General features: G+C 49.6%; 1 protein-coding gene across 3 annotated transcripts in view; it reads left to right on the forward strand.

The window, feature by feature from the left end:
* LMF1 (lipase maturation factor 1) overlaps nt 1–24,817 on the forward strand; it is a 206,330-nt gene that overhangs the window by 134,411 nt on the left and 47,102 nt on the right. For all 3 annotated transcript variants that reach the window (XM_055806794.1, XM_027780255.2, XM_055806793.1), the window contains one exon: nt 7,082–7,249. In XM_055806794.1, coding sequence (XP_055662769.1) covers nt 7,082–7,249 — 168 coding nt within the window. The remainder of the gene's footprint in view (nt 1–7,081; nt 7,250–24,817) is intronic.

Here is a 24,817-nt window from a genome sequence, read left to right on the forward strand (position 1 = left end):
GGCAATTTAAAATATTGGTGAGCGACCTGCCTCGTGATCTGCCGGGGAAGGTGAGCTCCATCGGAGAGTGCCGGACGAGGGAGCATGTTCCTGTGTTGGAAAATCTGGGAATATGAGACGCACCAGGAAAGCGGTATCTGATGGACACTGGTATTAAACCTGGAGAAGGATGGCTGCAGCTCCCCCACTGCCTTTGGGATGGGACCTTCTTGGTAAGCGTGTATTGCCCTTCACTTCTGCTTCTTTTATACCTTCCAGCCTGACCCACTCCCGAAACCTAATGTGACCCATCTCTGGTGCTGTTAATGAACCAGCCTTCTCCCCAAAGACAGGAATGACCCGCAGTTGGTTGCACCAGCTTCTTCTGCACCGCCCCCCCCCCCCCCCCCCCCCCCCAAGAGCCAAGATGTCTGTTCAAGGCCCTGCTAATTATTTTAAAGGGATTTTGAACAAATAAATAGCCTGAACAGTTCAGCAGTTCCTTGTGTAATTTTAGCTCTGGACCCCTCCAAGAATGTGCAGAATGAATAGGTGAATCTGTAGTACATGCACAATTATTGCTATATACAGTGAGCAGCTCGGAGGCATGCTATGGAGGAGCAGTGTCAATAAACAGGTACGCCACGCGCCTGGAAATGTGGTCTGTGTTACTGGAGAGGGATAGCTCTGACCGGGAGGTAGGGTGCCGTCTGGAAAAGCAAACAGTGCAGCTATGGATCCTGCTGCCCCCACCCAGCTTGTTAGAATTCAAAAGTCCCACATTTCAGTGTGCCCCTGGTGAAGCACATCCTCGCTCATGCTGGTGTTAAGTCAGGGCTGACTCATCACAAGCAAAGTTTGGCTTTGTAGCTTGATGTCACAGATGCGGCACGAAGGTTTCACCTACACTGGTGATTTTGCAAGTGCAACTTTGTGAATGGGGGGGGGGGGGGAAATAAAAAAAAATCCTCAGGATATTTTATAATGCCGAGGCATGAAATTGCACAGCAGAATTTTCTCCCAAGACCCTTTCCCCTCCAGCATATGTACCCGCATGTGCAGCCATCATTCCCCAAGAAACCCAACACCCAGACGTGAATCATTTCTCTGATTTTTCATGCTTTTAACTTTTCATTGCTGAGGCTTCGCTCAGCCGGGAAAAGTAGGGACCTGTTTCAGCTTTGAAAAACCTTAGACGGAGGGATGGCTGGGGAAAGGAGTTAAAAATGAAACAGCAGATTTATATATATAAAGAGTAAAAATATATGTTCTACATCTGAAGTTTATTTAGGTCCTTTGGGAGAGTGGCGCGGCACTACGTCTCTACTAAATTGCCAACATTTTATGGTCGTGTTGGCACCAAGTCAAACACACATCTCCTTGGCTTGGGTTGCTGTCTTAAAGCAGGCAGATTCCAGTATGTTTTTCTATGAACTGAATATTGCTATTGACTGAACAGGGGAAGCTCTGCCCAGCAAGAACATATCGGTAACTTTTCTTTTTAATAGATCTATCAAGACTTAGGTTTTTTTGATATTGTGTGACTGAAGAGCCGGCCCCTTGTGACCCACCCGGACATTAGATCTCTCCGCGTTTTAAGACAGATGCAACTTTTTAGTTTTTTGCTTATTATTTTCTTTTGATTGGAATCCTGTGAATAACTGGAACATTTCAAAGGGCCTATTTTTAACCGGCTAGCTGCTGTGTACGCAAGTGTGTTAGTAGCGTGCACGTGGAGCCTTGTGCGCATGAATGTATGTACAAAATGTGCACGGTGCAGGGTACCGCTGGGATTTACACAGGAGGCTGAGCAGTTCACTGCTCAATTTCCTTTCAGGACCCTTGCCTACATGTGTATCTTTGTGCAAAATCACCATGTTGCTCATCAATCAAGGGTGCTGCAGATGCAGAGCGCCTACCACAAAGCCTCGCAGCGAGGAAGCAGCCGCCCTCCATCCTCTCCCCCCGTTAGGAAGCAGGGTGTTTTGCAGGAGACGGTGGTTACTGTACAGCACGAGACGATCTGACTTCAGTCAAGACACGCATCTTCCCACACTTCCCAGCAGCTGCGAGTGACCCCGTTTATGTCCGTTCTGCTTGCTGCCTCTTGCTCTTCTGCACGGGGCTGGGAAGCCCTTGCTGCTCGGGCTTGGGGAAGTGGAGCTTTGATCTGCAGATGCGTAAGGAGGAAGGGTCAAGATCTGAAGCAGAAGAGACTGGCAGAGAAACAGCCTGTTGGATCATGTTGATCACATTATGCTCCGCCACGGAGAATCCTTTTTATTTTTCGGTCCAAAGTACAAGAGAACTGAGAGCTTTTCTTTGAAGCTGAGAAAATGAGTTCATGCCTCAGTGCCTCGGGAAGCTGGAGAACTGTGCTTTGCAGTTCATCTGTACCTTCCACAAACGTTCAGGGAAACGTTCCGTGATACCTTTCAGCCTGCTTTTCCAGGGCACTGCTCTTTGCACCTTCCCGTTCGTGCCAGTCTTCCCTCTCTTTTGATTGTCAGAGCCTCCAGTGCCTGCAAGCTGTTAGGGAAGTGTTTGTTGCGCCAAATTAATCCTATTTCTATTGACTCAATAGTTGCTTCTTCCCATCATTTATTCATATTTGCCGTTGTTCCATTTCCATCTGTTTTTCCAGATTTTTCCACCATTCAACATGCTCAAATTTCAGTATTTTGGTTAAGTAGGTGCCTCTCAATGGGAAAAGGAATGGTAGTATCTGGAGCGTACAGGAATATTAGTGGTTTGCTTGGTTTTTCACCAAGCCAGATTTCTGCGATAGGCACCCGGGGTGATGTTTTGAAAGGCTGTCCTTTGTGTTGTTTTAATATCGATGCCCAGTATACTTTTGGTTTTCTGAATCAATACATAATCTCAGTTCACCTTATACAAACGGATAGAATAATGGATTTTTTGTTCACCTATTTGAAACCGATTCATTCATAACTCGCTGCTGTTTTTTGAAAGACGCCTTGTGAGCGTGAGCTGTGGCGGTGCTCAGGTGGGCAGCAGGTCCAGCAGGGGCTCCTGAAGCTGTGCCAGTTTATTGTGTTAAGGAAGGTAAAACCCCACCATTGCAAAGGATAAAACTTACCTGATGTATCTCTGGGCTCCTCGTTTGTGATCTTTGAGGACAGGGTCTTCCCTGCCCTCCAGCTTCCCGCTCCCATGCCGCACGGCTGCTGGCGTGGGAGCTGCGCCACTCCTGCTGCAAGAATAACATCCCCAGGCTGGTGTGAGCAGCGGGTTGTTCGAGGACAATGTGGGACTTGTTTTCGTGCACACGTGTAGGAGAGCCTGGAGATTTCCCTCGGCTGAGCTGGGGTATCTAACACTGGGATTAAATACTCGGTCGGAGTTTGTGTAATGCCATACCAATAAGGAGGCTGAGAGGAGAGACCATGTGTGCTTACAGTCCCAGAGAAGAGCCTTTACTCTGGTGTATAATAGCCTTCTGTTGGGTTTTAGTAGCGTATAGTTTAGTAAATTAGGAGTCTTCAGGTACTTAGCACTTTAATGGTTCTCACTAAGAACATAATTAAACCATAGACCCCTTAGGGAGAAAAAACAGTTTATTGTGCATATTTTTAGAATCTGTTACCAGCCCTCATAAAACCTGGTAGATACAAGCCAGAGAACATGCCTTAGCTGGCGACCCAGAATTCATTCAGCAGCCCCCGCCGAGTGTCGCCCCGCAGTCACACATTACAAATCTGCCCCATGAATTATGGAATTAATTTTCCCCAATCTGATTTCAAAACGCATTTGCAGCACAGTTTTTCTCTGGCTGCTGGAGGTGTGAGGGAGGCAGAAGGTTTATTATATTGCACCTTGTGCTGACACATAAAGCCAGTTTTTGCTAATCGGGTTTTTTTTATTATTTAAAAACATTTTATGTTTCGCAGAGGTATCCAGAAACGGGGCTGGTTGGAGGCAAGGGCTCGCTCTGTTCTTCGCACCATACGGCTGCCTTGGGCTTGTTTATTTAGTTACATCTGACTTGAAGTTGCATTTTTCTGTGTCTGTGTGTCAGGAGTTCACAGTTCTCAATGCAGGGGAACTCCTGGCTGCTTCCTCGGATGCTTCTCCTTGCAAAGCAGCCACAAAGCAAAGTGTAAAGCTCAAAATCCCCAGCAAAACGACCCGGGTGAAGTGATCCTGGAATGCTTTTCCCTCCTTCTGGTCTCTGACACCGCTGCGGTGTTTCCGTAGGACATGGTTACACAGGGAGAGCACTAGTCATGCCTGTGTTGGGCACAGTCCCTAACCCCAGCGATGTGCCCGGGGGCTCTCCCCCAGCCCCAGCTGGGTGCTGTGCAGCGGGACCCACCAGCCAGGGTGTGGGGTGCCCCCAGCACCCCAGGCAGCGGTCAACTTGGCCACAAAAAGAAACCAGAAAGCTTTCCAGCATCGCAGGTGCCAGTGTTCAGCACCGCAGTGATTCACATGTTGCTCTGGGTCTTTGCTCCTGCCTCAACGCCCCTTCCTGAGCGAACACGGCTTTCTCCCCAGGAAACCTGTGCTGTGCTACACCCATGCTCGCAGCATCTGGAAGGCATTGGGAGGAACACACACACACACAAAGCTCTCCTCCCCCAGCAGCCTGCTAACGAATTTCTGATACAGGCGAATCACTTCTCAATCACTGCTTTTTGTTCTGTCTACTCGAGGTTTACACGCCGGAGAAGTGGTTGCAGCCATGGGGAGGAGGGGAGCCTTGCTGACAGTGACCCCAGCGGCTCCATCGCCAGCACTGCTCTTACCAAATGTGTGCATTTCCCTCTGTCAAAACAAGTGCCGAGGAACCGGGTGGTGTTTGTGCTGCATCTGCTGCTGTTGTAGGCTCTCGGTGTTGCTTGTCATCCGAGTTATCTTGCCTGTCGCAGCATTGCCCCCACCAGCACCGGCACCATGATAGCGTCAGCGCTGATAAGGTGAAGGATGGCGATGCTCTAGCACTCAGGAGTGAATTATTAACACATGCCAGATTTCTGGGCTTTGCTTCTTTCTCCCCTTTTTCTACTTCAGAGTAAGAATTCAGCTGCTGCCAAGAAGCAGGACGGCAGCAGCCGTGGACGGCCAGCCTGGGCTGTTCCCACGCGAGCCCGTATGTGGTGCAGGAGCCCAAACCAAGAACTTTCTTCTGCTTTTTGTCCCGCACAGTGGGGCTAAAGGCCGGAATTTTATCCTTCTGAGTCCCAGCCCAAAGCAACAAGCAGGAGTTGCTGGCTGTGGTTGGCTTTGGTAGACGAGGGCATCAGCATGAGCCTGTGATGGAGAGGAAGGGGATGGGGGAACCAAGTGTCACGTTTGACAGCGAAGGGTGGACATCACTTTAAAATTAAGCAGTGTCAGCCCAGCCCTGCAAAACAGCAGTCAAATGTATCACTGCCCAGTGCCATTGCGTTACGGGGCTTAATTACGTCGGTCAGTAGGTATGTAATTGCATGTATGATACCCCTGTTCCCTGTGTTCCCCGGCCATAAGTGCTGCCTGTGTGGGAGGGAGCGGATCCAGGGGTGCCCTGGCACCGCGCAGCAGTGGCAGTAGGGGACAAGCAGGAATGCCACCTTCCCGCAGCTCTGGGGTGTTAGGAACAGGCAGTTACGTGCTGGAAACCAGCTCATCTCAGGCTAAACATTACAACCTGTAGGACTGATACCTCATCTAGGTCAGTTTTGGTTAAAGCACTTTTTTAAAAAAAAAAAGAAATAGAAGAAGCCAAGAAAACAACCTGCTTTTTTGGAAGGATAAAAGCATTTCTCAGCAATTTGGGATCAAGGTAAAAAAAATCTCTTTGTTAGCCTCCCTGACGTTCTGGGAATGCTCAGGAGCAGTCCAACAAGCAGATTAACTCAAACCAGGTCCCGTGTGGAGGGGAAGGACCCTCGGTGGCACGGGGGGCTGCTGCTGCTGCCCCAGGAGGGGGGAGCCCTGACCTCCCACCCCTGTGCCGGAGTGGACTTGGCAGAGCTCCGTGACCCCGACACCGCTCCATCCGGCGCCGGTGTCCGAGGAAGGAAGGATGCGGTCTCCTGTCCTAAGGGGTTACAGCAGCCTCAAACCCATATAGAGCAACAATTTTATTAATCCCAGCTTTGCTAATAAGGAATTACAATAGTTGTGGGATTTGGCAGTGGAAGCACGCTCGGTTGCCATGCATAGTACAGTATTTTCCCTGTTTTGTTTGTATTTTTGATTTAACTACAAATAATTTAAAGATGTGTTGTGTCTCCTTCAATTAAAATTTGCGTCTTCATCCTCTTCTTTTTTTCAACGCAGTTTTAAAACAATACTAATGAATTTGAGCTTGTCACATATGCTGAGATAAATTGTTAACTTCTTTCTGTTCATCCAAATTGCAGCATTTCTTAGGATGGCAGTTATTAACATATCAGGATTTGGGTTTGTTTCCTTTGTAAAATTTGCAGCTTTATTGTACTGGGTGGAAGGTCTCCCAGTGTCAAAAAATCTCAGGCTGATAGAAGAATAATATTGTCACAAAGCCAATATGTAAATACCTTAACCAATATAGCATGTTTAGAGGAATTACATTTCCCTCTTCCAAATTGCAACTTTGGAAAGCAACTCTACCACCACATTTATTTCAAATTTAAACATTTTGAAAGAATATCTTCTAGGTTTTGAAATCTGGTTTCCATTCCTGGCTCTGTTTGACCTACTGCGTGACCCTGAGAAAATCCTTTTCTCAGTTTCTGTATCGCTTAGCGGCTCTGATGAGCTTCAGTACTTGTGCAGAGCAATGTAACATCAGTCGGTGTTGAGCTATGTGTAACATTTCAGTATTAAATAATATTAATGTAAGATAAGTGGCGTTTGGTTATGATTTAAAAAGAAAATTAAAACTCTTGCTTTTTACAAGGTGCATTAGTTAAAAATTCCTTGGGTTTGCAGGAAAAAAAAATGTGAATGAATTAATTTTCTCTAGAAAGGAATGAGTGCCCAGAGGCAAAGGACGGTTGTCCTGTGAGCAGACTTGGGGAAATAAATAAGGAAAAAGGCCAAGAGCCCTGTAGCTGCCCTCAGTAATGAGCCTTGGAGGAGGATTAATTGGGTTTTTTCCCCCACCTTTCAGACGCAGCCGGTGCCCAACCCCATCGCCTACTTCATGCATCACTCGCCGTGGTGGTTTCATCGGTTCGAGACCCTGGTCAATCACTTCATCGAGCTGGTAGTGCCATTCTTCCTCTTCTTGGGACGGCGGATGTGCATCGTCCATGGCCTCTTGCAGATCCTTTTCCAGGTGAGCCGCTCCTAGGTTTGCTTCTGAAGGGTCACATCTTTGCCCAGGGCAGCGCAGAGGGTGTTTGAAGGGTCTCAGACCTCTCCTCCTGAGAGCTGCCCCCGCGGGGGGCTGTGGGGTGGGCTGTGGGTGGCCAAGGTGCAGATGCTCGTTCCTCACACCAGCTGTGTAACCTGCAGCCGGGACGTGGGCACGTGTGCCGGCAGCAGCGTGGGTCGCTGGAGCCCATCGTCCCCGAGCAGGGGCAGCATCCAGAGGAACCGCCTCAATCAGCAGGTCGGGAGTTCAGGCTCAAGTGAATCAAGATGATTCACAGCTATTAACTGTTGGCTCTCGGGTGGTTCACACTGCCGTGGGTGCTCTTCCCATGTTTTTCCTTGTGCTGCTGGTTTGGTTTCCATTCATATGGATGGCAGAGAAATGTCCCAGTGCAAAGGGTCTGATCCTGTGGCTGCGGGTGGCTGGGGTGAACACTTGCAACTTCTCCAAAAGTTAATTTTTATAGTCGTCTTTCACCCTTTGAAGGGAAGTTTTTTTATATTTAACATTCAAAGGCTGTTCTTTATCTCTGAAAGCATTTGAGCTTTTTTTTTTATAACCTGAGCCTGGATTCATAGTGAAAATAATTTCTTCCAAAATGAATTGCGTTCAAGTTCCAGTCAATTTCGGTTTGGGGTTGGTTTTGTACATGAAGTAAATAAATCTGTGCAAAAGTCAGAGGACAGAAGCTCCTGCATATGCACTTTGCTAGACCACATCTGATTCATCTTGTCTCTCCTCATCATAATTCAAAGAGCTCATTGAACCTCAGCCACTCTGACTCACAGAAGCGCCGCTGTCGGCCCTTGCTGACGGCAGGGTTTGTTCAGTATCATTTCAGCATAGTGAACTTCATACTCGGTAGCTGTTACTGCTTCCTGTAAATACATGTGAAGATTAAACTAGGGAACAGCTTATAAACCCGACTGGTAAACCACAAAAATGCTGATTGGATTTTAAAGGTCTGACGTAAGAGTCATGGGATTTGTGCCTTCACAGAGATGCCCACTCCACCTTCTTCCAAAAGACATCCCGTTGGGTCTGGGTACCACCAAGTGTAGGGCTGGTACCTCTGCTCGCTCGGCAGACATTTTGGCATTAGGTTTGGTTTTGTGGGGATGGATCTTCTCAGGGAGCTGGAGGTCCCGGCAGCGGGGCAGCAGGGGTCTGAGGTCTTGGGGCGTTGCTCCATGAGGTGCCGGTTGTGTTTGCGATGGGCATCGTGCCTGAGGTTTTCAGTGTCACTGGGAGGATTATATTCAGCCCAACCCCCAAAGAAGCATTTCGTCTCATGGTTGAAGCAAAACATCCCATCTCTGTTGGCTGTGCGTTGCAGAAGCAGGCAGCTGCTGAGACACGGTGGGGGTATGATTAGCAAGCAGGAACTGTGAGTAGAAATACTGTTGGATGTAAGGAAGTGTAGGAAGGATGGCGATGGCTCTTTCTGAGGTGAGTAGAGCCAGAAAGGAGCAGAAGACACCTGTCAGAAAACAACCACGCTGCCACAGTCGGGGCTTTGGCACAGCTGCCGTGTCTCAGGGCAGGGCTGTCATAATAAAATAATAGCGTAATGGACCAAGACGGTGATGCTTTATCTTCACATTGCTGCCAGTAGAAATGAGCATGACCAGAAAGCTTGACCAGATGCTCCTCTCTCATCCCCTTCTCAGCTCTGGATTTCTCCATCCTTGCCGTGGCGCGGGGCTCACGGGGGATGCACCCCAAGCCCCCAGCCGGGGCTCTCAGCTGCGCTCTCCTCCAGCACCCTCACGGCTCCTCCAAGGGCCCATAACGAGCGGCAGGACTGGTGGTGTGCTGGGGGACTTCAGACGGAGCCAGTGGGATCTGAAAAAGCCAACTACATACAATAAAGGCTTATAATGACATATTGTAAATGCATGCATCTAACCACCCTTTAATTGGCGCTTTATTGATAGTTTACAATTACTGACTTATTTCTATCATGGGGGAGTCTGCAAAGGAAAAAAGGGTCCCAGTGTAAAATGCAGCTCTGGTGCATTTATAGCATTTCAACAAAAACCTGTTTATTTAATATTTACTGCCCTTTTCTTCATTCAGAATGACTTTTATTGACAATACTTCTGCTCTGCAAAGGAAGCAATAAAGTTTAATGTTGATATACCACTTAATTCTGCTTTTCAAGATTTGAATTGACATTACATAGAAGTTTTATTGGACATTTTATAATTGTTATTGGAGTCATGGTGGCTAGGTTGAGTAAGTGTATTTTTCCAGATTCCAACTGGCCTGGAGAATATTGCTTTGTCAGGAACCCAAAAAAAAGTTGTGCTTTAAAGAAAAAAGTCTTTTTTTTTTTTTTTTTTTCTTCTTTTTTTCAAGTGTGAACTTACTTTTCTTGCCTGGTTCACGTTTGTAAGGAAAAAGGCTTAGTGAGTTTGGAAACGTCAGAGAGGAGGGGCTCGGCAGCCACGGGCTCAGCAGAGCAGAAGGCATGCCGGGGGGCTGGACGTGTCCCCCACTGCGTTCCCGTGGGGCTGTGCCGGCCAGGCCAGAGGCAGACTGGGTTGGTCTGGGTTTGCTGGACTGTCCTGGGCCACCTACAGTGTGGGAGGTTTGGGTGATGATGACTGACACACGCACTGCGTAGGCACGTCTGCACCGTCCCCTTCTTGTGCTTGCCCACCCACTGTCCTCGCGAGACCCGAGGAGCTGGGACACCCCATGGGTTTGGTGCTTGGGGTGCATTGGCGTTGCTGTGATCTCAGTTTGGGGTCTGCCTGCTCTTGAGAGGAGTCCCTGTAGCTTGAGCTTCCAGAAATCTCCCCCTTTGGCTGCTTTTTGATCTCATATAAATCCAAGAGTCTTACTTATTGCAAGTCTCTCAATATAAACAGTACTTGCTTAGGAAAAAAATAATCAAGGAGTGGGTTGAATGCTGGCCAGTTCCCATTAGAAAAATCATTATTCATTGTCGCTAACCACCGGATCGGGGAGGGCTTTGTGATTTACAGCTGTGGGTGTAGTTTTTGCAGGACATCTGCACACAGGGAGATTGTCAATCTGATTGCAGCACCCAGAGCACGTTTACCAGGATCAAAGGTGAGTGGAGAGAAAATGTCATCCAAGATTTTACAGCCAGGCCCCGTCAACCGTTTGTCCCCTGGACAGGCTGCGGAAGAGCTCCCCAGCTGCCAGCACAGCTGCTTGCGAACCCAGCCAAGGGCTTAGGGCTGGGGACTGTCCCCACAGTGCGGCACGGGGTCCCACCAGGCTGCCCATCTCATGACGCCAGGGACACTAAGAGCAGGCATGTGCCCTCCGCACCGGGGGCTCCCTGATCCCGAGAGAGAGGTTTGAGTGGGCTGTGCTGACCTTGCCATTTATTGCTGCACGGAACCCCAACCCCAAGGAAGCTGTTTGCACTGAAGAGGTGGCTGGGGCGGGGGGAGCTCTGGGACGTGGCACCTCCAAGGTTGAGGAGACACTCTCAGCCATACAGGTGGTGCAGCAAACAGGCAGGATCATGCTCAGCAGGACTAGACCCCTTGACTGTGCCCATCTTGCTTTTTCCCATCACGTGTCCCAAAAGCAAAGACCCCCAAACTCCCACCTGCACAGGCTGACGTCACCCCACGAGGCGTTTTTCTTCCTTTAGTGTCTGCTGAGGCTCAAAGCCCTTGGGTTTCAGAGACCCAAAGTAGTGCATTGACCCACCCCACCTGCAAGGGAGCCTGCCCAGAAGTTCCCAGCTGGCATGAAGGCATTAGCAGGTGATGGTGGCAAAGCCTCCCCTTCAGACTGCCTGTGCTGAGAGCATCCTTTTGCATTTAGAAAGAAATCTTAGATGAAGGGCAGCCAATTATGGAGCATCTCCAAATGCAAATATGCAGCATTGTTTCAGAAAAAGATTCTTTCTAGCATTTACAGTACATAGAAATCCAAATCTAAAACAGAAATTAAACTAAGTGGACGTTTTAACTTTTCAACATCGTTAGGGGTTTATTGTAAGCAGGTGCTTACAATAAGGTGATTTGCTGTGCTGAGCAACACTACCCCAAATTGTCTCTGCCAGGAATAAAGCTGGAGGAGAGACTTGTAACTCAGCTCCTTCCCTGCTCAGCTCTGTGCTCCAGCCCTGTAACAAGAAGAAAGCTGGGGAGGGGCCTTTTACAAGGACATGCAGTGACAGGACAAGGGGTGATGGCTTTAAGCTGAAAGAGGGCAGATTTAGATCAGCTATCAGGAAGAAATCCTTCCCTGTGAGGGCGGCGAGGCGCTGGCCCAGGCTGCCCAGAGCAGCTGTGGGTGCCCCATCCCCGGCAGGGCTCAGGGCCAGGCTGGACGGGGCTGGGGGCACCCTGGGCTGGTGGGAGGGGGCCCTGCCCATGGCGGGGGGGTGGAACTAGGTGGTCTTTAAGGTCTCTTCCAACCCAAACCCTTCTATATTTCTGTGATTCTGTGAAAAACACGCTGGTTGAGAAATGGCCAGTCTGAGCCTCAGAACCCTCCAAATAAAGCCTGAGGTGGAGTTTCCCCTTTGCTCATATGTAACCGAGAGTCCTGAGAGTTTTTGAGAGTTTGCTAAATATTGAAAGCTTTTTGCTGCTGCTTATTGTCGTTCTTCCTGAGGAGTACAGGCGCATTGTGTAGCAGCTGTGTAGAGACACGGCCATGTTTGCCAAGATGCTCGTGCCTGGAGCAGGACACATGCATCCCATCATGAGGCTTAAACTTCCCATGCTGGGGTTGGGGTTTTGGACACCTTGTTGGTTCATAAGGATGAGATTGTTTTCACTGAATGTCTCTTGATGGTGGCGATCGAACGTGATGTTGACTTAGCAGGATGGAAACCCAGCTGCGGGTGGTCACGATGGCCAATGTTTTGCAAATCGCTTTGATGAGTATTTCTTTCATTTTGAGTCTGACGGTACCACTTGGCGGATTTTGTAGTAGTGTTGGTGTCTGAACCTCAAAAATATACATGGAGATCTGAAGCACCCCCACATTCAGGAGAAATGAGGTGCAAAATGTGGCTGTTGGTATCTGGAGGGCGAAGAAGAGTTCTCGGAGGGTCTTGGAGACCACAGGAGAGGTCTCGACCCTGTTGTTCTTGGTTCTGTAGAAACCAGAGCCCATGCACTAATGAGCTTGTGGTTTAAGGGGGAAGGAGGATGAAAGTGCTGCATGGGGAAGGCCAGTCCTTTCCCCTGCCCACAGGTTGGTGCCGTAGGACCCCTTCCCACCACACCACCTACGAGAGCACTGCATCACCTCCCTGCCGATGCTTCCATCCCCTGTGCACACGCCTTTCCTTGCCTGAAGCTCCATCCCTGCGCTGAGCCACCCACGGGCAGAGCGACCTGAGTACCAGCATACGCCAGTGAAACCAGAGAGAGTGCAAACCCGCGGCCGTGCTGCTCTGCGGGTGTTGCGCTGTTCTCTCGAGCTGGCTCCTAAAACCCTGAAGCTGCATGTTTTTGACGACGTCTAATGCACAGCTTACACCAGCAAACGTATTTCTTGGCTCCTTAAGCCAGGCAGTAAAATTACACTGCTTGGCAAAGGAGTTGATGAGGGGAAGCGAGAGGAAAGCCAAAAAGCCAGGAAAAAGCCACCTTGCCCCTACAAGCTGGCAGGTAGTGCTGGGTTAGAGAGCAGGGCAAGGAGGAGGTTTCTTACAGCCGGGGGGTGGGGGTGGGTGGGGGTGGGGGTGGCTGTGCCAGATGGGAAGGAGCTTCAGTATCACAAAGGTAAAATCCAGAAAGAAATAACTAGTAAATGGAAAGTATAAGGCTAGCACTGCTGGAAAGCCAGGGTCGTTCCTTTGCTTCCATGGTGCTGTTCTGCGTCATAGTCATATAGGCACAGTTTGGGGTTTTTAGGATGCAGGGAGAGTTTTAGGCCTTCAAATCCCTTTGGATCTGAATGAAATTGGGAAGCCTGACTCCTTTCCATGGCCCCTGAAAAATCCTAGGACGTCGTCCTGTGTGGAGCATCCTCTGCGCAGCCTCGTGGCCAGGGAGCTGCCTGGGGGGGGGCTGTTGGTGCCGGGATGAGCTCAGCCCCCAGCGTCACACATCAGGGCAGAGGTTCCCCGAAGGAGCCGGGGTGGTGAAGCCTTGGGGTTGCCAGTTCTTTGCTGCCACCAGTCCTCCTCCCGCGGAGGTTTGGCAGTGGGCTGCAATTCAGGCTATCCCGGGCTGTTTTTCAGCAGGAGCCATATATAAAGCGGAGGGATGACAATGCCAAGAGCGAAGCTGAATTCCAGCCTTGCGGAAGGCAAAGATAAAACCTCTGCAGCCAAAACCCCCTCCAACTGAGAGCGCTGACAAAGAAAGCTCCCGAGACAGCTCTCGGGGTCCGGCCAAGGAGCTGCGCGGGAACGCGGCGGCTTTACGAGCTGGTGGAGGGCCAGGGGGGAGGACCCGCCGAGAGGGAGCCCCCCCGGGGAGGGGGGCTGTGGCAGGAACCTCTGGCTCTTTTCCCTCGGAAAACAAACTCTGAGCTCTCCCCTTGCCCAGCTGGGCACCGCACCGGAGACACGCAGCTCCTGGGAGCTGGGAACGTGCAGGAGAGTGGGCAGCAAAGCCATTTCCCTCTTCTGTTTGCTTGGGGGGGGGGGGGGGGGGGGTGGTGTTAAGCAGAAAACAGTTGTTGAATAAATAGATATTATCTGCCCCTTTTTCCCTTGGCTTGAACAGTCACCAGCCTCCTATAAATTTTGATGGAGATGGACATTTTCCTCTAGTTGATCCTTTTCCCAGTCTCCTCTCCAAAGCTGCGCACAGGAGGCGAAGCGGGGGTTTTCCCCCCTCTCTTTTGGGAGGGGAGGACCAAGCCCCCCGCTTCCACCACTGCTGCCTCTGCCATGCCGCAAGACGTTGGAGGGATGAACTGCCCTTCCAGCCACACACGCACAAATTAAATCATGCTGTTGCAGTGCCACAGCTGCAACGTATTGTGTTGCTGACTTAGGAGGTAGCAGAGGTCACAGCAGCAGCCCAGAGAGAAGGAACAAAAATTAAACAGCTCCCCCCGTTCCCGGCAGAAAGTGTCTGAATCCAGTGTTTGTTTTCACTTGTCAGATATGAGCTCGGTTTTGTTCTTTTTCTTAGGCTGGTGGAAATCAGATGTGTCTCCAGGAGGATTGTCAGGGTTACACAAGTCCCAGGCTTGTGGCTGAAGAATCAGCCCCTTCGTTTGTGCTTTAATTACGCACCTATAGGATGTTTGCACTGCTCAAGTAGGTTTTTTTGTTATTGATGCCGAGTAGTGTCATTACCTTGTGAGTACGTTGTGCCCGAGAACATAGCCGCTGCCCCAGTTGCCATCGGAGCCGCCCCAGTGCTGCTGGGAGGCAGCGGCCAGAAAATTGGGGCGTCCATCCTGCAGGTCCACTGTAGGGATCGGGACCACGAGCACCCCGGAGTTAAGACGACAAAAGAGACTGCAGATAAGATTCCTCCAGGCACTACCCCCACCCCAGCCTCTGATGTCACTTGCAGATCCCCCGCGAGGTGGGATGCTGGGGATCGAGGTGGGATGCTGGGGATCGTGGTCCCCCCGGAGCAGCACCGCTGGCAGCAGCATCCCTGGGAGGGTGCGAGCGAGTGGGTGTTCACCGCTACGGCTGGGCAGCAGCACAGCCTTTCCCCTGTGGAAACAAAGGGGAAATTCAGCCCTCACACAAGTCCAAATTTTGTTGATTTTGTTGTGGTTTAGAAAGAAACAACAAACGGAGAACATCCCAGAAAAATTAACACCAGAACATGAGTTTGCTGCTTGGGGAGGAATGGGCTGATGGAAAATAGTTTTGCAGCTTAGTTGTTTAAAAATCTGCTTTGGACTGGGGTCTGAGATGGAGGATGCAGGGAGAGTGTTTCAGAAGGTTGTTTGGGAGCCTTGGAGCACTGGGCTGGGATTACGGAGATTAATCATCAGCCTCCGGGTGGCTGGGTCAGCCCTGCCCACCCATCCCGGTGCCACGGGCGAGGGGCAGCCGGGGTGCTCGTGACCCCAGCCCCCTGCCCGCAGCAGCCCCCCAGCCCCCTGCACGCGGCCCTGGCCCAGCTCCAGCTCGGCTTTTCTCAACAGCAAAACAAAAGGAATGTGAAATCAAAGGAGTTACAGGGCAGATTTTCTGTTGCATTTAAGCCACCTTAAATGAAATACCAGGCTATACCCCCTCCCCAAAAAATAAAAATCTAACGTAAGCAGGCAGAACCCAAACTATTTAATCACTCCTATATTTGATTTCATATCCAGCTTGATAGTATCTGTTGCGAGGCGAGGCTGCCGTGCCAGACACAAGAATACCAGCACATACCACCCCAAACCAGTAAATAATGCTGCTCATATAATCGTGTCTGGTATTAGTTAGCAACAAGTTAAGTTCTTGCATTCTGCAGTAATCGGAGTGACTTAGAAACACTTACTGTTAGCCATAGGAGTGCATTTAATTAGCTTCTGATTCAGGGGGCTGGGGTGGTGGTGGGGTGTCTCTTCTTTTTTTTTTTTTTTTTTTTTTTTTAATCATTAAATAAAGGGTCACCCCTAGCCAGTGCTGTAAACTCTATTTTGATTGTGGCTGCAATAACCCCTTTGGGCGTCATTCAAATTGTACTAAACAGTTTCTGGAGAGTGCTGGTTTCTCTCAAAATAAACCAAAGTCCGGCTTTGACAAGCTCTAATGAAAAACAAATTGTTATATTACTTAGAAAAATAATTTGAAGGAAGTCTGAATTAGTTGTAAAGGTGGAAAAGGTTCAGCTACTTGAAAATAGAAATTTGGAAGGTATTTATTTTAACCATTAAGCCAGTGGCCTTGAAATACAGCCTTGTTTGTTACAGAATGCGCCTAACGAGAGACATGAATCATGCTGTTAATCAGTATGGGAACTTGATTAATTGGAAAGGGGACCGTCAGTGACTCCAACAGGCGGAGCCGCCTGGCAGCAGTCTGCGACGGAGCCCTGGAGCTGGTGTGATTTACCATCAGTCATCCTGCTGGCACGCAGAGGGAAACTTTGGAGGGATCCCACAGCCTTGGGTTTGTGGGTTGTTGGGTGGTTTGGGGTTTTTTTTGAAATTGAAAATAAAACGTGGTTATTTGGGACACTGTCAGCCTTTGATTTTAGGTGCCTTTGTGTTTGGTTGTCCGACTTGAAACATGCTGCTTTGCCACGGAGGAGGGTTCAGTGTGTCGTGAAGGCATCTTGGTAAGATGTCCGGGGCCGGGATGCCTGTTGTCTCATCTCTGCTACTGATAGTGGGATGCTTATTAAACCTGAGAGCGAGCTTTTACGCCCAGCTATGAAATCAGATTTGCATAGGAGGCCCCCAGGATGCAGAGTGCTGCTATGGCTATAAAAACGCAGCAGGAAGGTCTGGATTAATTTTCACTGTTGACTGGGGCTTTTGGTTTTGGGGCCAGGAAGAGCCTGAGCGCGTTTGGCCATCCAAGAGCGCTGTTCTGTCTCACAGCAGCATATATTTGCTCATACGGCAAAAGGATACGGTGGCAGGGAGGGGAGAGAGCGTGCGGCCGCACCAGAGGGATGAGTTCCAGCTGAGTTTCAGGTTCGTGGTGGAAGGTGTCATGTGTGTCAGGCTGTCCCCACAGCGGTGGCCTGGGTCGGTGCCCCCAGTGTCGTCTCTGTCCCACAGTAACCGCCATGGCCAAGCCGAGGAGACCCAGGCACCGAGTAGGCTCCGGTGGCCCCATGTCCTTGGGTGTATTGCTAGCGCTGACATTAAAAGATCACGAGTTAGATCCCAAAATTGCAAGATTCGTTTAAGTATAATGAAAATGCGACCAATTCTGGCTGCCCTTGGCGTTTCTTCTGTGTTACAGCTTTCCAGGGTACTCTCAGGTCTCATTTTCTGTGCTGCTCTATGTAGGCTTTACGCCGCTCTCCTCTTCACACTGCAGGAACACCTTCCAGAGCCGGATTAAATGACATGGCTGACATCCACCACACGCGGTCCGTCCCGTGCCAAGGGAAGAGGTTGTGGAGTACTTAGGCTCCTAGGGCTCAGGGGCAGGGCTGGGTGGTGGGGTCCTCCCCCCTGTTTTAATTTTGCATTTGATTTTCAAGATTTCTTTGCAATCCGGAATCTTTGTGTCTGCAGTCCACTAGCAGAATTTCCAGGTGCTTGGGCTTGAAGAGAAAAATCAATTACAACGATGTTGTCAGTGAAACGATATGAGTTGGCGAGGCTGCAAGAGCTTCAAAACATCTGCACTTTCCAGATGTGATTCACTCGATGCTGTGCTGCAGCATTTGGGTCCAAACAAGGATGGGAGATAAAGTATGTGTTGCACATGTGATTGCATGTATGTGTAAGTGTGTGTATAAAACATTGTGTCTAATAAGAGCCAGACCAGCTATAAAGCAGAGATGTTACTGAAGTCAGTGACATGATCTTGAACATGCACTGTTACCATATTTCCAGTGATGGCTATTTATTTGCATTTAGGTGTAGCTACTAAAGCTAACTAAAACCATTACGATCCATTAACGTTGCCCAAGCCAAAGGACTCACCCGCTAATACATGTCGAATGTCTTTAAGCTGTAGATTTAAGCAGTTTCTGTGCAATGACTTGAAGTGATGGTAAAGTTCTTCCAAGTTTAATCACATTTTTTGTACCTTATTACTGATCTGAACCTGTCACATTGCATCTTCCCAGCCCTTGGCTCTCACTAAGTCTTTGCTTTTCAGCAGGGTGACAGTGGTGATGGTATTTGGATTTTGGTTTCTCTCCTCCCACCATCTAGATTACGGGACCTTTAAATAATGTTTTATATTCCATTTGAAAAAAGAAGAAATCAGAACAGCCTAACTGGAAACAGATGGCAGATTATAAACTTTTTTTAAAGGGAATTTATAATACATGTATTATGAAGAGAATCATTTAATAGTGTCAGATATAGATGTGTGAAGACAGAACGTGCCCGTTCGAGGAGTGGAAGGGGCTGGGAGTGGGCTGCTGCCTTTGGTGCAGTGTTCTTGGGGGTTAGGGGAGGGTTTTGCTGCATTGAATGGCTATAGCAAGCTCTCCTGGCTGAAACGAGGGCTTCCTACCCTTCCTGCTCTTTAGTCTTTCCTCTGGCATCACCAGCTGTCGGAGTGGTGTAAATTATGCTCATACCTTGGGTTTCTGGGTTCAGGTTAGCAGAGCTGGGGAGCTGGGTGGGTCAGAGCTCCAAACGAGCTGTCCCCTCCTTCTGCTGGAAACCTGACTGCTCTGCCTTTAGCCAGCCAGGTTCGCCTGCGGAGACGTAGCTCTCCGCACCTTCCGTACCAGCAGGAGTCTTTCTCAGCTGCTGTGCCGCAGGGAGGGGATGCTGGCATGCCGGCGGTGTGGGCTGGCTGCATCCCTGCAGAGCATGGCAGCATCCCTGCGGAGCATGGTGGCTGTGCTGGGACCTGATGGGCAAAGCCCTGAGCTGCAGGTAACTCCATCAGGGTAACACAGAGTCCATCGAGATGTACCTGTGTGCCCCGAGGATACCTTCTGTCCTCCCAGCTGGTCAAGTCTGCGTTTTATTTATTAATCTGCTTATTTCAATAGGTCGTTTTCTGCCAGGTTTAATTACTGCAGTTTTATTTGTGTGGATAGTTGGATTTGAGTGCACCTCGCGTCAGCTGAATGTACATCTGTAAAACCACCCACAGATCAGAGGTGCAGGTTTTACCAGTATCCCTCGCACAAAGAATGGATAGCTTTAATTAAAGCCAATTAAATGAATCCCGTGTAATTCCAGAGTAAAGATAAAGCCTTGGAACTTGGTGTCCGGTCTGTTTAGGGGTAAGAGGCGAAGATGGATTTTTTAGTGTCCTCCTTTGATGAAAATAACTCATTTGCTTCTTCTGGGCCAAGTTGCTGGGTTTAATGTTTCTCTGTAATGATGCTGCCTCCAGAGAGGTTTTATTTTGATTTGGAAGTGTTGGGATGAGGATGCGGCCCTGAGATACTTTAGCCCACACGCAGTTTACACAGCTGTATTAGCTGATTCCCCAGGCACCACCAAAGACATTATCTCTTTGGTGATGCAACAGCTAGAAATCGCAGGAAACCTGTGTCACTCATTACTTTCATCTTCCTATAAAAACTGGGGTTTCTTGGAGACGGTGACTCAGAGAAATGGCCGATTGGTGCAAGATACCCTTCGAGCAGCTGTGGCTTGTTTGCCACGCTGGACGAGATGAGGGATGTTGTGCTGGGATGCAGGCAGCGGTGCCCGGCTGTTGCCGGGGTGCGCGCCCACCCGTGCATGGGGTGGAGACACTGCACGATGGTTGGTGGTGATCCTTGCCCGGAGAATTGTTTGCAAACCCCAAGTCTCACCTTCTGTTTCCTTGGCACAATGTTGGCATTTTGCAGAAGGTAATGGATTTTTCTTGCTGCCATAAGCTGAGTAGGTGGCTGAGCTCAGCTGAGCCTCCAGCCCCAAAATACCTTGTTCCAGGCCAGTGTTTGCAGCACGAGGTCTCACCTCTCTTGTTTTCCTCCAAGGGACTCTTGCATTTTAGTTTCATCTCTGCCAGGAGCAAACTGACAGTTTATCTGTCCATGGGAGGTGTTCTTGATTAACTGCTCGTTTGACACATATGCAACCTCCTTTGAAGATGGGTTAAGCTGAACAGGAACAACATAGGCTTGGCCTGGATTGGTGTCCACATGTGGAGCTATTCAGGAAGAGATATGGCACTTTAAATTTTCACCCTACTTTAATTAGAAAAACTTGCAAGCACTGAGGAACCCTAGATCAGTGCCAGTTTTGCAAAGGCTGAGAAAGCAAGTGCCTAAAACAATGTTCCCTACTCATCACATCGGCACTTCTCGTGACTCGTGCTGATGAGAGGAGAGATGAAAGAGAAAATCCCAGAGGCTTTCTGGTAGCCATGCAGCTGATTCATTCAGCTAATAAAGATCCAAGGATCTGAACCCTCTAAAGGCTCAAAAAGCTTCAAAAAGCTTCCCTTCTGTGAAACATATTGTTACTGAGCTCACCCTGGTGTTAGAGGGAGCATCTATGTGTGCGTAGCACGGGTCTCTCCTGGTTGCAGAAATCATGTATCCAAGGTGGTGCAGTGGGAGCGGGGAGAAAGTCTAGCAGAAAAACTCACAACATGAGCAGTAAATCATGAGAGCTGTTTGTGGATGGTTAATACCAGATTATGGGCTGTGTGGCGTGGCTGTTAGTGCTGGGTGGGCATGTGGGTTGGTTTCTTGCACCTTGCGAGTGAACGAGCAGGGAGGAGAAGAAGGCTGTGTATTCTAGAGGAGCTCTTCTTGCCATGGTGGGATGCTCCCTCGCTGCCCCTCTTGCTTCTGCAGTGCCTCTGTGTCATCTTGGCTTGTCTCTGTAGCATTTGGCTAACGGTCTGCGTTGAGTTTGTGCCAACAGCCCAAACGGTTGCCATCCTGACCAGCTCGGCACCATCAGCTCAAGGTGGGCACACAGCTGCGTGTGCTCCATTAACCTTCCCCCCCCCCCCAGGGCACGGCAGAACCTTCTGCTCCCCCCCTGAAGGCACGAAAGCCCCCGGTCTGCTCAGAGAGCCAGAGGGACGCCTGAGCCCGCCGTGCTCCTCCCGCAGCAGTGCCAGGCTGTGGCCTTCGTAACCAGCAAAGCCACGTGAAAACGAGCAGATGAGATGAGGAACCAACCCCCCGGTGCCAAATGGTCTTTGCAAAACGCTCCCCCATGGTGTTGCGAGTTTCCTCTTGGCTCCGCTGCTGGGTCAGGTCCTGAGCCAGAGGGTGGGGGGAGCCCTCGCCCACCGGCCCGGGCGCCGGCCGCTCTCCCCCCAGGGCGCAGCAGCCGTTGTTCTTGGGCTGCCCGGGTCTGCCAGTGCCTGAAGCGTTAGGTAGTGCCTGGCAGGTACGGATCACGCTGACAGCGGTATTGGTTGTTTCTTGGTGAAGCTCAACCTTCTCCCAGTCCAGAGATGCATTTGGGTTTTCATCCTCACCTTGACCCGTTCCTCTGCAGGAGCCATTTTTGCCCATTTTCCACTGGTTTTTGCTACTACTTGTCTGGACAGTGGGGTCTGTGCTGCCCTGTGCCAGGAGTCCTGAGGCTGGTTAGCCTTCAGGGGGGGAGTTCCCCCTGTATCTCCTTTGGCTGCATCCTCTTTCCTTGAGGAGACAGTGAATTATGGAAGAGGTTCAATTCTGAAAGCTCAGGTCATTGGTCCTGGCCGAAGTAAAGAGGTTAGGGAGAGAGGGGTTTGCTGAGCTCTGCGTTCCTATAACATGAAACAGGTTGGGAGAGAAGGAAGGTCGCTCAGTTCTCATCTGCCAGTCAACTGTCACATCACAGTCTGTGTCAGAGCACCTGCCAGCTCCTGCTGCTGGCTGCTGTGCAGAGGTGCCGAAATACCGCGGCCGTAGAAAACTCGGAACGTAGTCAAACGTAAATTTAAAAATTTCCTCTGGAAAAACAAACCACACTGCAGTGTTTGTTTGGAGCAGAGTTGGGAATGGCAGGAGGGGAGAATGGGAAAAGGAGAAGGTTTGCTTTTTATTGCACCAATAATGTCATTTATTCCATAGCCAACCATTGAAAACCAGCTCTAATCCTCATGCAAATCCCTCTGTAGCAACAACGGCAAATCTGCCAGTTCTCCTAATCAAATGCTGATCATTAATGCGGGCCAGAAACATCAGAGGGAGCGAAGCCAAGGTAAAAGGGTCAGGATCGGGGGGGGGGGGGGGGCACTCTGAAACCCAGTGCATCCAAACCAGCTCGGTCCCTGCGATTCAGTGGGCAGATGGGATGGTGCCAGAGACACGACGGGGCCAGTATTTTTCTTTCCTCTCTGCAAAGTGTTCAGGGGAAGACAGTGGGGTTCTGAGGAAGCAGAGAGATCATTTTGCTGGGGCTATTTAGAAGAAACGTGACCACAGATAAGAATTGGATCTTCAAACTGTTGCTGTCCATCCTATGTTCCTTCCCTTTCTCCACCCAGCACAGGAGAAGCGATCAGCTGGAGAGCCCTCGTTCGGGCAGCAGCCTGCCTCTGGTCCTGGCTGCCATCAGTAGGAGGGTTGTCGGTGCCTGCAGTGTCTCTGCTGGAGGGTTTTCCTCTGACCCCCATTACTGATGGCTGGAGCTCAGGGGAAGGGGAGGGAGATGTTTTCATGGAAATCTGTACCTCAACTCTCTTGGCAAGCAAACCTGAAACGGCTCAAGTCTTTTGCCCCCAACTTCATGTTTATGGTCAATCTGAAACTCCACCTGTGATCACCACATGCGTCCTCTGCAAGACTGCAGTAAATTAAAGCACAACAGGGAATTTTAAGAAATACATCCTCTTCCTTCTTGGAGTCAGGTTACATCGACCTCCAAACATCTGGACACAGTGTCTCAGGGCTCCCAGAGGTTCTGCCGTATTAAAGGTTCATCTGCCTTTGTTAAATTCCCGGCCTTTTCCCTTCCTCGTTGCCTCCTCTTGACTGAGCATTGCTTTCAGTGCGGCTGGCCATCTATGTAATTGGTATTTCGTGTTCAGTATGTAAAACACACCGTGGAATTGTAGTTACCTCTTGCCATGGGTAAACACAGATCCATAACCCATTGCCATTTACTGTGCTCGTGGGAGAAGTCTAAAATAAAATACACTCCTTTTTTGTCAAAAGCCTAAATTCCTTCTAAGCTACTGGTTACCACCATCCTAAAAGACTGAAATATAATGTTCATTTTAAAAGAAATGTAAAAGCTGTTCCCTCGGTCACAAAAATGCATTTGTTGGTGTGACGCCCCTTTGCTTGGAAGTTGCTTTGCCTGCTCCCCAGGCTGCACTGACGGGTAGGCTTTAATCACCGTGTCCTGCTCATGGACATGAGGAGTGCAGAGGTGGAAGCAAGCAGGTCCTGCCGCTGCTGGGTTTTGTTGAGAGCCCGGAGGAAGACAGAGATACAAAAGCCATCAGGCAGCTGTGCCCGAACTGCTGGTCCGATGGTGGTCCACATGGTCCCTCTTTAGAAGATGATGCTGAGCTTACAGCATCTCATGGAAGTCACCCCATCCTCGCCCCCGGGAGCAGCACGTCCCCGTGCTCACCCCCGTAGCACCACAACCCTGTAGCTGTTGTGCAGAGATCAACGCCCAGAAAGAAAATGCAACTCCAGGTTTTTGCTTTCTGCCTTTCAGGCGTAGGCCTCGAGGTTTTAAAGACTTTCATATGTGTTTCACTTGATGTGCTCTGAGTATTTCCATTGAAGTTAACTACGTAGATAAGACTTCACAGGATTGAAGCCAAATGAGTCCTCACCCACCATGCTGGGAAGTCTTGTTGAAGTGGGTCATTGGAGGGAAAGGAGGAGGAGTCGATACAGAACTTGCCCCTTCCATTTTATGCTTCTGTTTGTTTAAAGGATATTCTTTCTAAGACAGACTGGGGGGGGAGAAAAGAAAAAAAAAAGCCCCAGGCTGTGGTGTAACATGTAGTCGTGTTGTCATGACTACTAAACAAGAAATCTGCTTCATGAAATGAAGGAAAACATATGAATGTGAAATAAAAGGGAGAAAAGAGAGAAATGATCTTAAAATATTAACCATGAAGTAGAGAAAAATATAGACAGACACGGTTAGGAAATTCCATAAGGAATATGACTTGTTTAATAATTTGTTTAATATTAATCATAAAGGAAAAAATTGTGAGAGCTCCATAGGGTGCCAGAAGGACTACTCCACACACTGTGGTAAGAGTTCTTGCAGTGTTTCTTTGGCTGCTTGGGCAGTCAGTGCTCCGGTGGAGATGCCCTGCTCGGATGATGCTTCAGGGCTGTACGTGGTGGTTCTGCTGCTTCTCCCTTTGTGGTGCTTTTCGTCCCTTGCGGTACTGGCGCAGTGTCTGGGTGCAATCCTCCATCCCATCCGTGACAGCCACATTACCTGTACTTTTATTTCAAATATCAGTAAGTTAGGGAAAGTAATTATGTTTGGGGATGCGGAGGGATTTCTGTGGATGGATCAAGCGAGGAATGGATCTGATGTTCCTTAAGCCACAGCTTAATTGTCTTCCAAAGCTGAGGTTGCTCAGAGGGGTGGCTGGGTGCGTCCCCTGCAGTGTGTCTCGGTGGGCTCTGCTCCTGGGTCCATAGGTGCTGTGTGCTCCTCACCTCTGTCTTGCCATCTGTCCTCTCCTGAGTTTGGCAAGCACATAGAGATCCTGAAAGCAAAGCATTAGAGAAGTCCCAGGCATTCATGATTCAATCACAAGCTCGCAGAATAGGGACCATTCCTTGTCCAGGGCAAGACCAAAACAGGGAACCCTGAGGACCAGGCGCACCCCCAGACACCTTGGAGCAGGTACCAAAGAGCTCCTTTGGAGCTCGCTGGGTCCATGCAAATACCTTTTATTGTGTTGGGCTGGCGCCGCTCATCTGTTTTCTGGTGACAGTGCCCTGCTGCAGCCCAGGGACCCATGGCCACCAGCACCCTGACAGCAGTGGTGCCACTGCAGGACGCCAGAAAGGAGCTGCTCTGACCACAACTGCCAATGAGTGAGTCCTGGGAAATACCTATGTG

This window comes from Falco peregrinus, chromosome 5, assembly GCF_023634155.1.
Source record: "Falco peregrinus isolate bFalPer1 chromosome 5, bFalPer1.pri, whole genome shotgun sequence".
Taxonomy (NCBI): Eukaryota; Metazoa; Chordata; class Aves; order Falconiformes; family Falconidae; genus Falco; species Falco peregrinus.